This window comes from Onychostoma macrolepis, chromosome 25 (assembly GCF_012432095.1).
Source record: "Onychostoma macrolepis isolate SWU-2019 chromosome 25, ASM1243209v1, whole genome shotgun sequence".
Taxonomy (NCBI): domain Eukaryota; kingdom Metazoa; phylum Chordata; class Actinopteri; order Cypriniformes; family Cyprinidae; genus Onychostoma; species Onychostoma macrolepis.
Genome location: NC_081179.1, coordinates 6818080 through 6831998, shown reverse-complemented (window position 1 = coordinate 6831998; position 13919 = coordinate 6818080). Strand labels below are relative to the sequence as shown.

The window sequence follows — 13919 nt, the reverse complement described above, 5'->3', positions numbered from 1 at the left end:
GAACACACACCCGGAGCAGTAGGGTGCAAGTGTGCTCATTATACCACGGTGTCAGTCTGTTTTCCTTAATCTTCCTTAATTGTAATGTAGCAACCATATCTAAAATGTTAGAAAATTAAGAGTCTATAGTTTCTGTTACATCATCAAGTTTTTCTGAGCTATTGGATATGCTGAGGAATTGAGATAATTCAGGAAGAGTACTTACAAAGAAGTCTTTTGTGGTAGAAGTGATAGTTCTAGTGCCAGTGGATTAGAGACCTGCACTCCCACGGGACCCGACGCAACTGATGCAGCGTGGGACGAGACTTGACGGGCGAGTGAGACTTGTGTGTGTGCGGGATGCAGGAGACTAAAATGATTCACGGGACTCCTGCAAAATAGAAATATCTAAACAGAAAATATCTAAAAACAAATAAATTGTTATCCATCTATTGCACAAAAGCAACAAGAACAACTAATATAACATAAAAATGATTAACAGGCGCAAGCATAGGCAGAGTTTCTATTTATAACACGTGTTTGCAGCGTTGAGCAGTGTTGATTTCTGGAATGCAATGACCAATCAGAGGTGTTACAATCCACTCACCGCTCAAAACGCTAGAGTTCTTGTCCAGTGCTGAAATTTGCGTGCTCACAAATCCTCTCATTATAACACACGAATTGTAGACATTATGAAAGATTCATTATGCATATATTTATTGTGTTATAACAGAGCTTTGTGAGACTGCGATAAACTGAGATAAAGGGAGCGCCCTTTGCTGGCAGTCTGACATGCCAAACCATGTACACAGCAGCCTATGCTTGCATTTAGTTAAAAATAAAAGAGGTTTGTGAATGTTGATGCTTTAATAACAAATATTTATCGGGAGCGTTTATGAAGGGATGTTGTGGCTGGGAGACACAAAATGTACTTTTTTCAAGTAAATTTAATGGACGTACAGAAAAAAGTAACGTAACCAGTAACGTAACTAATTACTTTTGAAATAAAGTAATCAGAAAAGTAACGTGATTACTTTTAAAAGGAGTAATCAGTAATTTAAATACATTTTCAGAGTAACTTGCCCAACACTGCGTATAGTCAAAAGAATATGTAAAGGGACCATCAAAATAAAGTGTAACCCTATTCTGACCAACAAGTAGTAAGTCAAGGGCAATATACCAATTTATAGACACCTGTTTAGGAAGTAGAGATGGTATTTCATCATTTAATCTTCAAGTACTTGTATTGTTTTACAGCCAATAAATGCGTACAAGATCCAAAGGGCAGAGTACAGCATGGCTACTTTCCTAAAATAATAGTTTATTAAATTTAGTAAAAAGGAAAGAAAACCTGATGTTGTATAATTTTCAAGTAGTTTTATATATTTAATAAAATGCAACAGGAAGGAGAAAAGTAAAAACATGAAAAGCAAACACTATATGATAAATTTACAGAAATAATTTCCTAATTAATAGTTATTTACAAGGCACTCAGATTTAAGTGGTCTGCTGTTGTTCGGGATGTTCAGAGCTGTAGGATAGATCCTATCCATATCCAGCTCCACTGAATGAACACTAAAGGAACCAATGCCCTGTCAAACACAACAGCAGGACCAACAACATTCATAAAAAACATTTTACTTTAACCATTTATGTTTTCCCATTTTTAAAAGTGGTTAAATTAAAATTTAGGTAATTCGTTTTAGGACGCTAAACACATGCAGGCCTTTCAGTCAATCAGTCACCTCACAGCTTCAACAGTTAAAGGGTTAAACAAGTGCTGCCAATATGTGTCTAAACAGTGTCCCAATCTGAGGATAAATCCTGAGAGAGAGAACCAAATAAAAGAGTCAACTGAAATATTATAATATTTCTCATGTAAAGTTTAATTATAAAGTTTTTCTCTCCTACCGTCTCTGCAGGCTTCAGCACACTCCTCTGCATTGGTCACCAGCTGCTCTGCGTTCTGTACGATGGAGGGTAAACGTGCGTACCAGCTCCGCACCACGTCCTGCACACACACAGTGATCCAGTGAAACACAACACAGTGTTCATGAAGTCTGAGCGTCACCATCAGCCGCTCGTACCTGCAGCAGGTTCCGCGCTAAACGTGTCTTTCCAGTGTAAACCAGAAGAAGATGCTGCTGCAGGACAGACAGGAAGTCTTGAGTCAGAGAGAGCTGTTCTACTTCCACTCTCAGCGGTAACTGAGCTGCAGATCGGGCCAGTTTCACTCCTCCAAACAGCCCACCAACCTGGTCCTGCCATCCTCCACCTGAAACACAGCAACAAAAATATAAAATGCCTTCAAATTCAGTTTGTTAAAACATTTTTGACTCATGTTTGGTCAAGCTCTAGAGTCCAGTAAATTACTTTATATTACTCTAGAAATGACATAATGCGTCTCATTATGGGAATAAAAGCATCTCTCATACCGGTGGTGAGTATCTGTAATACTCACCAATAAAATCTGTAATACTATTTTTACTTTAAAATTTTACACAACGACAGTAAATGTGGGTCATACTTTTCAGGTTGAAAAATATGAAAATCTGTATAAATATGGAAGAAAAAAAAAAACACATTCCTGATAATTACTTACAAGATTTACTTTAAGTGAACATGAAATAGTCGTGACCAATTTCATGTCAGTAATGTGACATTTTATAGTGAAATTCAGTGAGAAAAACATTTCATATCTTTAAATCATAGACTATGATTGGTTAAGACCTTTAGGTGTCAGTGCTGCACAACAGCTTCTGCTGATACACAAACATCTCCTTCCAGAACACTATTAATCACTCTGCTGCCTTCTGCCACAGACTTCACATAATTTAAAACAGAATCTGTACTGCAAAAAAGTTTAAATAACGGTCTTCATTTAAAAACCCCAGAAAGATTCCCACCTTAATATGAAAGAGAATCATCGTCAATGTCGTCACATCGACATGTTCTCAGCCCGATTGAGCCACATAATAATAGCGACCATCTGGAATGTACATTTGAAACAGACAAAGGCTATGTTCAGTATAACATACTACTCTTTACTTGCCTTGGAGGCCAAGACAACACCTTGAACTCTTTGTCATGTTCCTCAAACCATTAATTTGCACTGTGGCAGTGTGCATTATCCTGCTGAAACAGGCCACTGCCATCAGGGAGTGGGAGGAGACCCACTGGTATGAAGGGGTGTATATGGTCTGCAATAATCTTTAGGTAGGTGGTACATGTCAAAGTAGAGTCGTCATGTGACACACAGCAGCCACAATAGCACTTATGTTCCTGTTTTATTTATTTATTTTTTCCTTTTTATTCGAAACATTCTTAAACGCATTAACTATATCATGAAATATCTTGATTCTCACTTTTACAGATTATGTTAGCTGATCTATAGTGGGCGATGGTCAAAGTAGCCTTATAATGTAGTCTATTAACTATGCATAAAAACCTGTCTGTTTACTTAAAGGGATAGTTCACCCAAAATTGAAAATTTGATGTTTATCTGCTTACCCCCAGGGCATCCAAGATGTAGGTGACTTTGTTTCTTCAGTAGAACACAAACAAAGATTTTTAACTCAAACTGTTGCAGTCTGTCAGTCATATAATGGCAGTCAATGGGACCCACGGGTTTGAGAGTCAAAAAAACATACACAGACAAAACCAAATTAAACCCTGTGGCTCGTGATGATACACTGAGGTCTTAAGACACAAAACAATCGGTCTGTGCAAGAAACTGAACAGTATTTCTATCATTTTTTACCTCTGATCCATTGCAATATCCAACTGTACTGAGCGTGTTCCAGCACATGATGCGTCAACGTGCTCTGGCATTCTGTATCAAATGTAGAAAATATTATTCAGCTATTTTTTTGTCTTTTGGAAGCAGCATTCAAAATTCACTTGGTTCAAAAATCTGTGCCCCCTCACTTTGAATGGGCATGGACACTCTGACTGGTCTGCAGCTACGCAGCCCCTGAGATGCACTATGTGTTCTAACACCTTTCTATCATTGGCAGCATTACTTGGTCCTTGTCAAAATCCTCAGATCTTTATATATCCCACCCCTGGTGTCACTATAACAATATAATCAATGTTATTCAAATCACCTGTCAGTGGTTTTAATGTTATGGTTGATCAGTGTGTGGTGCTTTTCACTTTTCTTTTACTCCGTCAGGAGTTTTCTGAGATCATTGATGGATGCTAAAATCAGAACAGAGTAGATAAGAATAGAGTGATTGACCTACAAGTTTCAGGAACATTTCTTTTTCTTGAAGAGTAAATAATAAATCTTGAAGATCTGAGTTTTGAATATTAAGTCCTGTGGAGATTATTTATTTATTAATGGGGAAAAAAAAGCTAAAACTGGATTGATGCATCAGTGCATATCAGTGTATCATTACAACCCTAATGGCAAGCAAAAAAAAAAAAAAAAGAAGAAGAAAAAAACTGAGTCTTTGAGACAGGGTTATTAATAGTTTATTAAAACTAGAATTAAAACTAATAAACTAAAACTAAATTTAAAAAAAAATGTTAGTTACTTAAAATTAATGTTATGGAAATAAAGTACTATACAGACATAATGTAAAAAATTAATAACTAAAAATTACAAAAATACACAACAAAATTACTAAACCGTCAACTAAAATTAAAAGGGAAAATACAAAAATAAAAACTACTTAAAAAAATATTTAATTATATTTCAACGTTACTAAAATAACACTACAATGACAGAAAAAAAGTGAGAGAAAAAATGGGCAAGAAGTGGCTATCCAAGAATTACATGTAATTATGTTATATTTGGTTTACATTTAACATGATTTAATTTAAAGTAAATGCTTATAAAATACAAACTTTAAAAACATTGATGAAGGAATAAGATGAAAGTAAAGAAACTCTAAAACATATTTGTTGATTTGGACCTTTGAAACTACTGTATGTAAGTGTTTTACCTTGAAATATCAGTTTCAAAATCATTCTGATGGTTCACAGATTCTAATAAGGCGATTGTCTTATGTTTCTTTCCCACGGATTGCTTTACAGCAGCAACAAATGCACATGTATAGCCAAAGCCACTTTAGGGCACGATTCCAAGGTTAAGCAAAAAAGGTTTCTGGGAGAAATCAGACATCAGCTCTCCTCCACAGAGAAACTAGTGGGGTGAAAGGTGGTGATGATTCTAGGGCCCATGATCTCAAGATGATGAATTACTTTATATTACTCTAGAAATGACATAATGCGTCTCATTATGGGAATAAAAGCATCTCTCATACCGGTGGTGAGTATCTGTAATACTCACCAATAAAATCTGTAATACTATTTTTACTTTAAAATTTTACACAACGACAGTAAATGTGGGTCATACTTTTCAGGTTGAAAAATATGAAAATCTGTATAAATATGGAAGAAAAAAAAAAACACATTCCTGATAATTACTTACAAGATTTACTTTAAGTGAACATGAAATAGTCGTGACCAATTTCATGTCAGTAATGTGACATTTTATAGTGAAATTCAGTGAGAAAAACATTTCATATCTTTAAATCATAGACTATGATTGGTTAAGACCTTTAGGTGTCAGTGCTGCACAACAGCTTCTGCTGATACACAAACATCTCCTTCCAGAACACTATTAATCACTCTGCTGCCTTCTGCCACAGACTTCACATAATTTAAAACAGAATCTGTACTGCAAAAAAAAGTTTAAATAACGGTCTTCATTTTAAAAAACCCCAGAAAGATTCCCACCTTAATATGAAAGAGAATCATCGTCAATGTCGTCACATCGACATGTTCTCAGCCCGATTGAGCCACATAATAATAGCGACCATCTGGAATGTACATTTGAAACAGACAAAGGCTATGTTCAGTATAACATACTACTCTTTACTTGCCTTGGAGGCCAAGACAACACCTTGAACTCTTTGTCATGTTCCTCAAACCATTAATTTGCACTGTGGCAGTGTGCATTATCCTGCTGAAACAGGCCACTGCCATCAGGGAGTGGGAGGGAGACCCACTGGTATGAAGGGGTGTATATGGTCTGCAATAATCTTTAGGTAGGTGGTACATGTCAAAGTAGAGTCGTCATGTGACACACAGCAGCCACAATAGCACTTATGTTCCTGTTTTATTTATTTATTTTTTCCTTTTTATTCGAAACATTCTTAAACGCATTAACTATATCATGAAATATCTTGATTCTCACTTTTACAGATTATGTTAGCTGATCTATAGTGGGCGATGGTCAAAGTAGCCTTATAATGTAGTCTATTAACTATGCATAAAAACCTGTCTGTTTACTTAAAGGGATAGTTCACCCAAAATTGAAAATTTGATGTTTATCTGCTTACCCCCAGGGCATCCAAGATGTAGGTGACTTTGTTTCTTCAGTAGAACACAAACAAAGATTTTTAACTCAAACTGTTGCAGTCTGTCAGTCATATAATGGCAGTCAATGGGACCCACGGGTTTGAGAGTCAAAAAAACATACACAGACAAAACCAAATTAAACCCTGTGGCTCGTGATGATACACTGAGGTCTTAAGACACAAAACAATCGGTCTGTGCAAGAAACTGAACAGTATTTCTATCATTTTTTACCTCTGATCCATTGCAATATCCAACTGTACTGAGCGTGTTCCAGCACATGATGCGTCAACGTGCTCTGGCATTCTGTATCAAATGTAGAAAATATTATTCAGCTATTTTTTTGTCTTTTGGAAGCAGCATTCAAAATTCACTTGGTTCAAAAATCTGTGCCCCCTCACTTTGAATGGGCATGGACACTCTGACTGGTCTGCAGCTACGCAGCCCCTGAGATGCACTATGTGTTCTAACACCTTTCTATCATTGGCAGCATTACTTGGTCCTTGTCAAAATCCTCAGATCTTTATATATCCCACCCCTGGTGTCACTATAACAATATAATCAATGTTATTCAAATCACCTGTCAGTGGTTTTAATGTTATGGTTGATCAGTGTGTGGTGCTTTTCACTTTTCTTTTACTCCGTCAGGAGTTTTCTGAGATCATTGATGGATGCTAAAATCAGAACAGAGTAGATAAGAATAGAGTGATTGACCTACAAGTTTCAGGAACATTTCTTTTCTTGAAGAGTAAATAATAAATCTTGAAGATCTGAGTTTTGAATATTAAGTCCTGTGGAGATTATTTATTTATTAATGGGGAAAAAAAGCTAAAACTGGATTGATGCATCAGTGCATATCAGTGTATCATTACAACCCTAATGGCAAGCAAAAAAAAAAAAAAAGAAGAAGAAAAAACTGAGTCTTTGAGACAGGGTTATTAATAGTTTATTAAAACTAGAATTAAAACTAATAAACTAAAACTAAATTTAAAAAAAAATGTTAGTTACTTAAAATTAATGTTATGGAAATAAAGTACTATACAGACATAATGTAAAAAATTAATAACTAAAAAATTACAAAAATACACAACAAAATTACTAAACCGTCAACTAAAATTAAAAGGGAAAATACAAAAATAAAAACTACTTAAAAAAATATTTAATTATATTTCAACGTTACTAAAATAACACTACAATGACAGAAAAAAAGTGAGAGAAAAAATGGGCAAGAAGTGGCTATCCAAGAATTACATGTAATTATGTTATATTTGGTTTACATTTAACATGATTTAATTTAAAGTAAATGCTTATAAAATACAAACTTTAAAAACATTGATGAAGGAATAAGATGAAAGTAAAGAAACTCTAAAACATATTTGTTGATTTGGACCTTTGAAACTACTGTATGTAAGTGTTTTACCTTGAAATATCAGTTTCAAAATCATTCTGATGGTTCACAGATTCTAATAAGGCGATTGTCTTATGTTTCTTTCCCACGGATTGCTTTACAGCAGCAACAAATGCACATGTATAGCCAAAGCCACTTTAGGGCACGATTCCAAGGTTAAGCAAAAAAAAAGGTTTCTGGGAGAAATCAGACATCAGCTCTCCTCCACAGAGAAACTAGTGGGGTGAAAGGTGGTGATGATTCTAGGGGCCCATGATCTCAAGATGATGAATGGCTTTATGTTAAAATCCTAAAACCACCACTTCTGATTGCAGAAAGTCATTATGATTCAGTGTCATCTTCATGCTCACCATGCTTCCCTAATATTCCTTAGAAAAGTTTTGAATCATTTGTTTTCTGAATGTTCAGACTTAGGAATGGACTGCAAAGACACAAATCCTGAGCTGTGGGATAAGAACATTGATTGCGATGAAACAAAAATTGAACCATTCTTTGCTCTTGACAGTAATCTCAATTAACCTGTAAGCAGAACTTCCCAGAGACCATGTGTCCGACCGCACATCTCAACTCACTGGAAAAATGGAATAAGAACATCTTTTGAAACTTTGACATTTAACACTTTCATTATGTTCTTAAAGGGGTCATCGGATGCCCATTTTCCACAGGTTGATATGATTCCTCAGGGTCTTAATGAAAAGTCTATAACATACTTTGGTCAAAATTTCTCAATGGTAGTGTAAAACAACACCCTTTTTACCTTGTCATAAACAGCTATGTTCCCAGAGACCTGTTTCGGTGCATGTCCCTTTAAATGCTAATGATCTCTGCTCACCCCGCCCCTCTCTTGATGACGAGCCGTTCTCTGAGAAACTGTTAACTTTAGCCACATTCGTCGTGGAACTTATTAACTAGCACATTATTAGGAAAGGATATTTGCAAAGATTCATTAAAGAAAACTTAAACTCACTTCTTCTGACGCTGGATCACAAATGAATCGCGCAAACATAGACGCATTTAGGTAGATGCTATGTTTTCCCTTAAAAAACTAAAGTAATCCACTGCGTCTTCAGCAGCTCTGATGTCGGGAGTAAATGACAGCCGTTATTACATCCAACAACAAAACACCAAGACATCTCTGTCAAGACACATTTCAGTTCAAACAACATGTAAAACTGAATTTTGCATTTAATGACCCCTTTAAAAACAACGTGGCCTACTGAGCAAAACACGTTCATGAAACATTAACTGATGTAAAAAGAATCATTAACAAGTATCATACATGCAAAAATCATACTCTATTAATCAGATGAAAAAGCTTCATCCCAGTTTTATTTAATTAAAAATCTTTACACGCTTGATTGCCATTTGTTGCAATTTAGAGTTGATCGTACAGTAGATCAATAGGTGGTAGTAATACCATACTGTCAGATATTTTTACGATCTCTGATGTGATGGAATGCGATGGACCCAAAATTTGACCTGCTGTCCAGTCTTGATAGTGATCTGAATGAAGTAGAACTTCCCAGAGACCATGAATCATATCCCTCATCTTCACGGACTACAATAACGAAAGCAGAGAGAAGGTTAGCAGCAAAACATTTACATTTATGAATTTGAAAGACTCAACTCAAGTAAGAATGATGCTACATGGTGCAAATTTTTGAGCAATTGGAAAGGAATGGAAGGATCCATTTATTGCAGCCTTTGGTTCTCATGGAATAGACTGTTCTATGATAAACAATATTCATATTCAAGGCTGCTGGAATGAGAGCTTCAGAAGGTGCTACCAAATCCACTGCCAATGGCGGATTGTTTTAGAAATTAAGTTGACAACTAGAAGTTCAAAATGTTCTTAATTTTTTTTTTTTTTTTTAATTCATTAAATGATTGCAAAGGTTATTTCATGTTCATGGGTCATTATTGGTTTACTGTAAATATATCAGTCAGATCTGCACCTGGAAAATGAGAGCATCTGAGAAGGGTGCTCAACCTGTAGTCTGTGTTTGTCCTGATACACCAGTATAGTGATGGACACTATAAAAACTATATAAACTAATCAGACAACGACAGGAAAACACATCTGAGATTATGTGTAGATATTAATTCAAGTTCATGTTCCACTCACTTTTCTGTAATCTGACATCTTTTTTCAGATCTTTCATACTCTTCCTGTTTTCTTTAGCCTTCACTTCTGGTGCGCTTTTTCTGTCTTCCATCTCTTGTGAAATCTTGCTGTCTGTTTCAAAATGGCAGCCATTGTTTTGTGCCACTGTCTCCTCAATCTTCTCCAGCAGCTCCTTGATCTGAGTGTGGTCACTCCTGTTCTGATTGTTGAGAACATGATATCTGTTCCCACATTTGTCCAGCAGCCGCCTGAGATCCTGCCCTTCACTCTCAATGTGCTGCTCTATAGATGTGTCCAACAGAGAGTCTCCATGAGTGAACAGCACTATAGTGTGACTCCAGACTCTCTCACCGAGAAGATCCAGATACCCCTGCAATACTTTTCTCCTGTTAATATGAAATTTAGTGTCCGTATGATCAGTAGTACAGCGTGTGGTCCTGGAGGACCAAATCTCCTTTTTCAGTAACACAGGACTGTCCTCTGCAGGTTCATCCATCCACCATCCTGGAGCTTCAATGACAGTGATGTGTCTGTCTGCTACTTCTCCATGTCTCCTCACACACTGAGAAGATGTCTCCATGTCAAACTCCTCTCTGCATAGGATGGTGTATCCTGATGAACTCTTACCAGCTCCCCTGTAACCCATCAACACAATCCTCAGCTCTGAGAGATGTTGGGCATCACCTGCAACAAACAGAGAACAAAACACACTTATGCAAGATGATATTGTACTGAGTACATGTAAATGTATTCTCAATATACATTTTATAAAATTTCTAAGTAATAAAATAATAAGGCATGGTGTACAGTCATTTGTGCAAAAAAAGGTGATTAGGTCACTGATGTGATTGTGAGATGTGAGTTGGTTTGTATTATAATCCATGTACATTAAATAAGTACAGTTTAACACACTGATCCAACAAAAAGAGTCATTGCAGGCTGGTGTTTGTTGGAGATCAGTGCGAATTAGTGCCTAAACACAGAAGCAAAGTCCCTCTCTGAGTGGGGGTAATACTGTATTTAGAAGAGAAATATTTTTGAATGACTGCTTTGTTTCAAATACTTAATAACAAAATTGCATATGAACTATATGCATCAGAGCTCTGAGTGAGAGAAAGCACCCAAATGCAGGATGACAAGGTTTATTAAGTGAATGGTACACAGGGAACAAGAAGGAAAGAAAGGAGAGAAACACAGTCCAAACAGAGGTGGGCACAGCACACAACAAGAGAACAGGCTGGTCGGGGACAAGACTGCACTAAATGCGATGTAAGAATGGGGACAAGGCAGCAGCAAACAGGAAATCAGAGGCTTGGCTACTACTAACTATTTTACACTTAGCCTACTGCAAATAGCATCTAACTACTTTTTATTTAGTGCAAAGAAAATACTTTTTTGCTTTTAGCACTTACTGTAAATACTCTGTCCAATAGGCCTAATGCATATAACTTCACTCATTTAATATAATTTTTAATAAGGCAGTTGTTTTATACTTGTCATTATCACAAAATGATCACAAAATAAACCTGTCAAGTTGACCTAGACACTGACATGAACTGTATGTTTGAATACTAAACAATGTACATGAAATAATCAGTTTTTAAGCATTCTTGACCAACAATATGACCAACAATGTATTGTTCATTAATGGAGTTCGGCTTTTAAATCAGCGGTAATTATCAATCATAATGTCTTTCTCTGTTATTTACAGTGTAGGGGAATTTACAGTAAAAGACCCTCAGACCAGGTGTGTTGAATGAAGACCAGAAGTCAAGAGATTCGATCAAAAATGAAGAAAATTTACTGAAGATAGTTTGCAGTTTCATCAGCAGAAGTCAGCTTCAGGACTCGCAATCGAGTTCATAGGCCGCTCTGCGTACATGTTCTAGACACCAACAGTTATACTCTAACAGAGGTCACTAATTACGTCAATACATAGGTAAGCAAGATTCTGGTTGGTAGATAAAATTAGAAAATCTCCACACATGGACGTAAAACTCGAAGCATATCTTCTAGTGACTATTTTGGTGACAATTGATCAGAGGTCAGACGCAATAGGTCTCTCCACAGACTGTTACCCTGGACTGTTACCGATTTCCTCCTAGAGCTCTCTCTTTGCATCTAGCTGAAAAGATAGACATTCACACACATACGCAGAGAACACTTATCTGTACTTCAAGGTTGCCGGGCTCTGCCCTGAATATTATCAAATATGGTTAACTACACACACACACACACACAATGAGATCAGCTTCTTAGAGAATAAAAAGGCAGACTAAAGCCATATTCAACTTATTTTCTAACATGCATAAATGTAACTTTGATAAATTATTATTCAAGAAATATTATAATTAACATTATTATGAGGGCTATTGTAGATCTGCAATCCAGTCCTTCATCAGGGAGTTTGGAAAAGTCCCAGTAAGAAGTGAGGCATTCACCACTTCTAAGAGATCTGTTTCTAAACAGTTTGGCACACTTTTGAAAAAAGATGTGGGAAGTGTGTCAAGATAGCAGGTTGATGATTTAAGGTGCTGTACTATTTCTTCCAAAATTTTGCTATCAATTGCTTCAAAAACAGACATACCTGTAGTCACTTCTTTTTGAAATTGCGGTCGAATCTGTGTGACCTCTGCATAACTTGAGGATGTGCCAATCTCCTTTCTGATATTATTGATCTTCTCAGAAAAGAAGGAAGCAAACTCATTGCATTTGCTGTCGGAGAGCATTTCACTAGGAATCTGAGTTGGGGGGTTTGTTAGTCTCTCCTCAGTAGCAAAAAGAGTGCAAGTGTTGTTTAAGTTACTGTTTATGAGGTTTGAGAAGAAGGTCTGTCTAGCTGTGGCTAGTTCCACATTGAAAGCATGAAGGCTGTCTTTATAGATGCTATAGTGAATTTCAAGTTTTGTCTTCCGCCACATCCGCTCAGCTTTTCTGCATTGTCTTTTCATACTCTGAACTGTTGTTGATTTTCTCCAAGATGATTTTTGTCTGCCATTCTTCTTGCTGACTTTTTCAGGAGAGATATCATCAATAACATTCTTAACTTTTGAGTTAAATGAATCCAGGAGAAGATCAATAGTGTCTGCAGAAATGCATGGTGTTGAAGATATAGCCTTCATAAATAGTGCGCTAGTGTTCTCGTTAATGCATCTCTTTCTGACAGAGACAGATCTAGATTCAGTGGTAACAGAGATCAATATATCAAAGAAAATACAGAAGTGATGAGATAGTGCAACATCCTTAATAACAATAGATGAAATGTTTAGACCTCTACTGATGAGTAAATCTAGAGTGTGTCCACGATTGTGTGTGGGTCCATGCACATGATGAATCAGGTCAAAAGTGTTTAAAACAGTTATAATTTCTTTTGTAGTTTTGATTTCTGCATTATCTATGTGAATATTAAAATCCCCTGCAATAGTAAAACAGTCAAACTCTGAGGAAATCATTGATGACAGTTCTGTGAACTCTTCAACAAAGGCTGGAGAGTATTTTGGAGGCCTGTAAATAATGATAAACAGAATGCGTGGAGAGTAGCCTAGCTAATATTTGACCAGCAGTATCTGTACTTTCACTCAAGTAACCTATAGATTTGAGTTTTAATATTACGTTCTGTGGAGTTAAGATTAATAATACGATAAATGCTGAAAAATGAAAACAGAAAATATAAAAACAAAAGCTTCAAAATTATTAATTATATCTCTACTATAATAAAACTACATTGACACACAAAAAAAACCTTCAGAGGAAAAGCAGCAATACAAGAATTACACAAAACATAAATATTACATAATTACATTTAACATAATTTGATTTTATAATATTAAAATACTTAAAAAATACAAAATTTAAAAACAATGATGAAAGAATAAGATGAAAGTATAGAAAAAAATATTTGTTGACTTGGACCATTAAAACAACTGTATGTAAGTGTTTTACCTTGAAATATCAGTTTCAAAATCATTCTGATGGTTCACTGATTTCTAATAAGGCGAATAGCTTCTGTTTCTTTCCCACTCTCTCCTTTAAACGTCTCCT

General features: G+C 36.0%; 1 protein-coding gene across 1 annotated transcript in view; it reads right to left on the bottom strand.

Annotated features, from left to right (window-relative positions):
- LOC131533836 (uncharacterized) overlaps nt 1–13919 on the bottom strand; it is a 59084-nt gene that overhangs the window by 8386 nt on the left and 36779 nt on the right. The window contains 4 exon segments of the mRNA XM_058766268.1: nt 6580–6651; nt 9879–10283; nt 10286–10323; nt 10325–10562. Of these exon segments, the coding sequence (XP_058622251.1) occupies nt 6580–6651; nt 9879–10283; nt 10286–10323; nt 10325–10562 (753 nt within the window).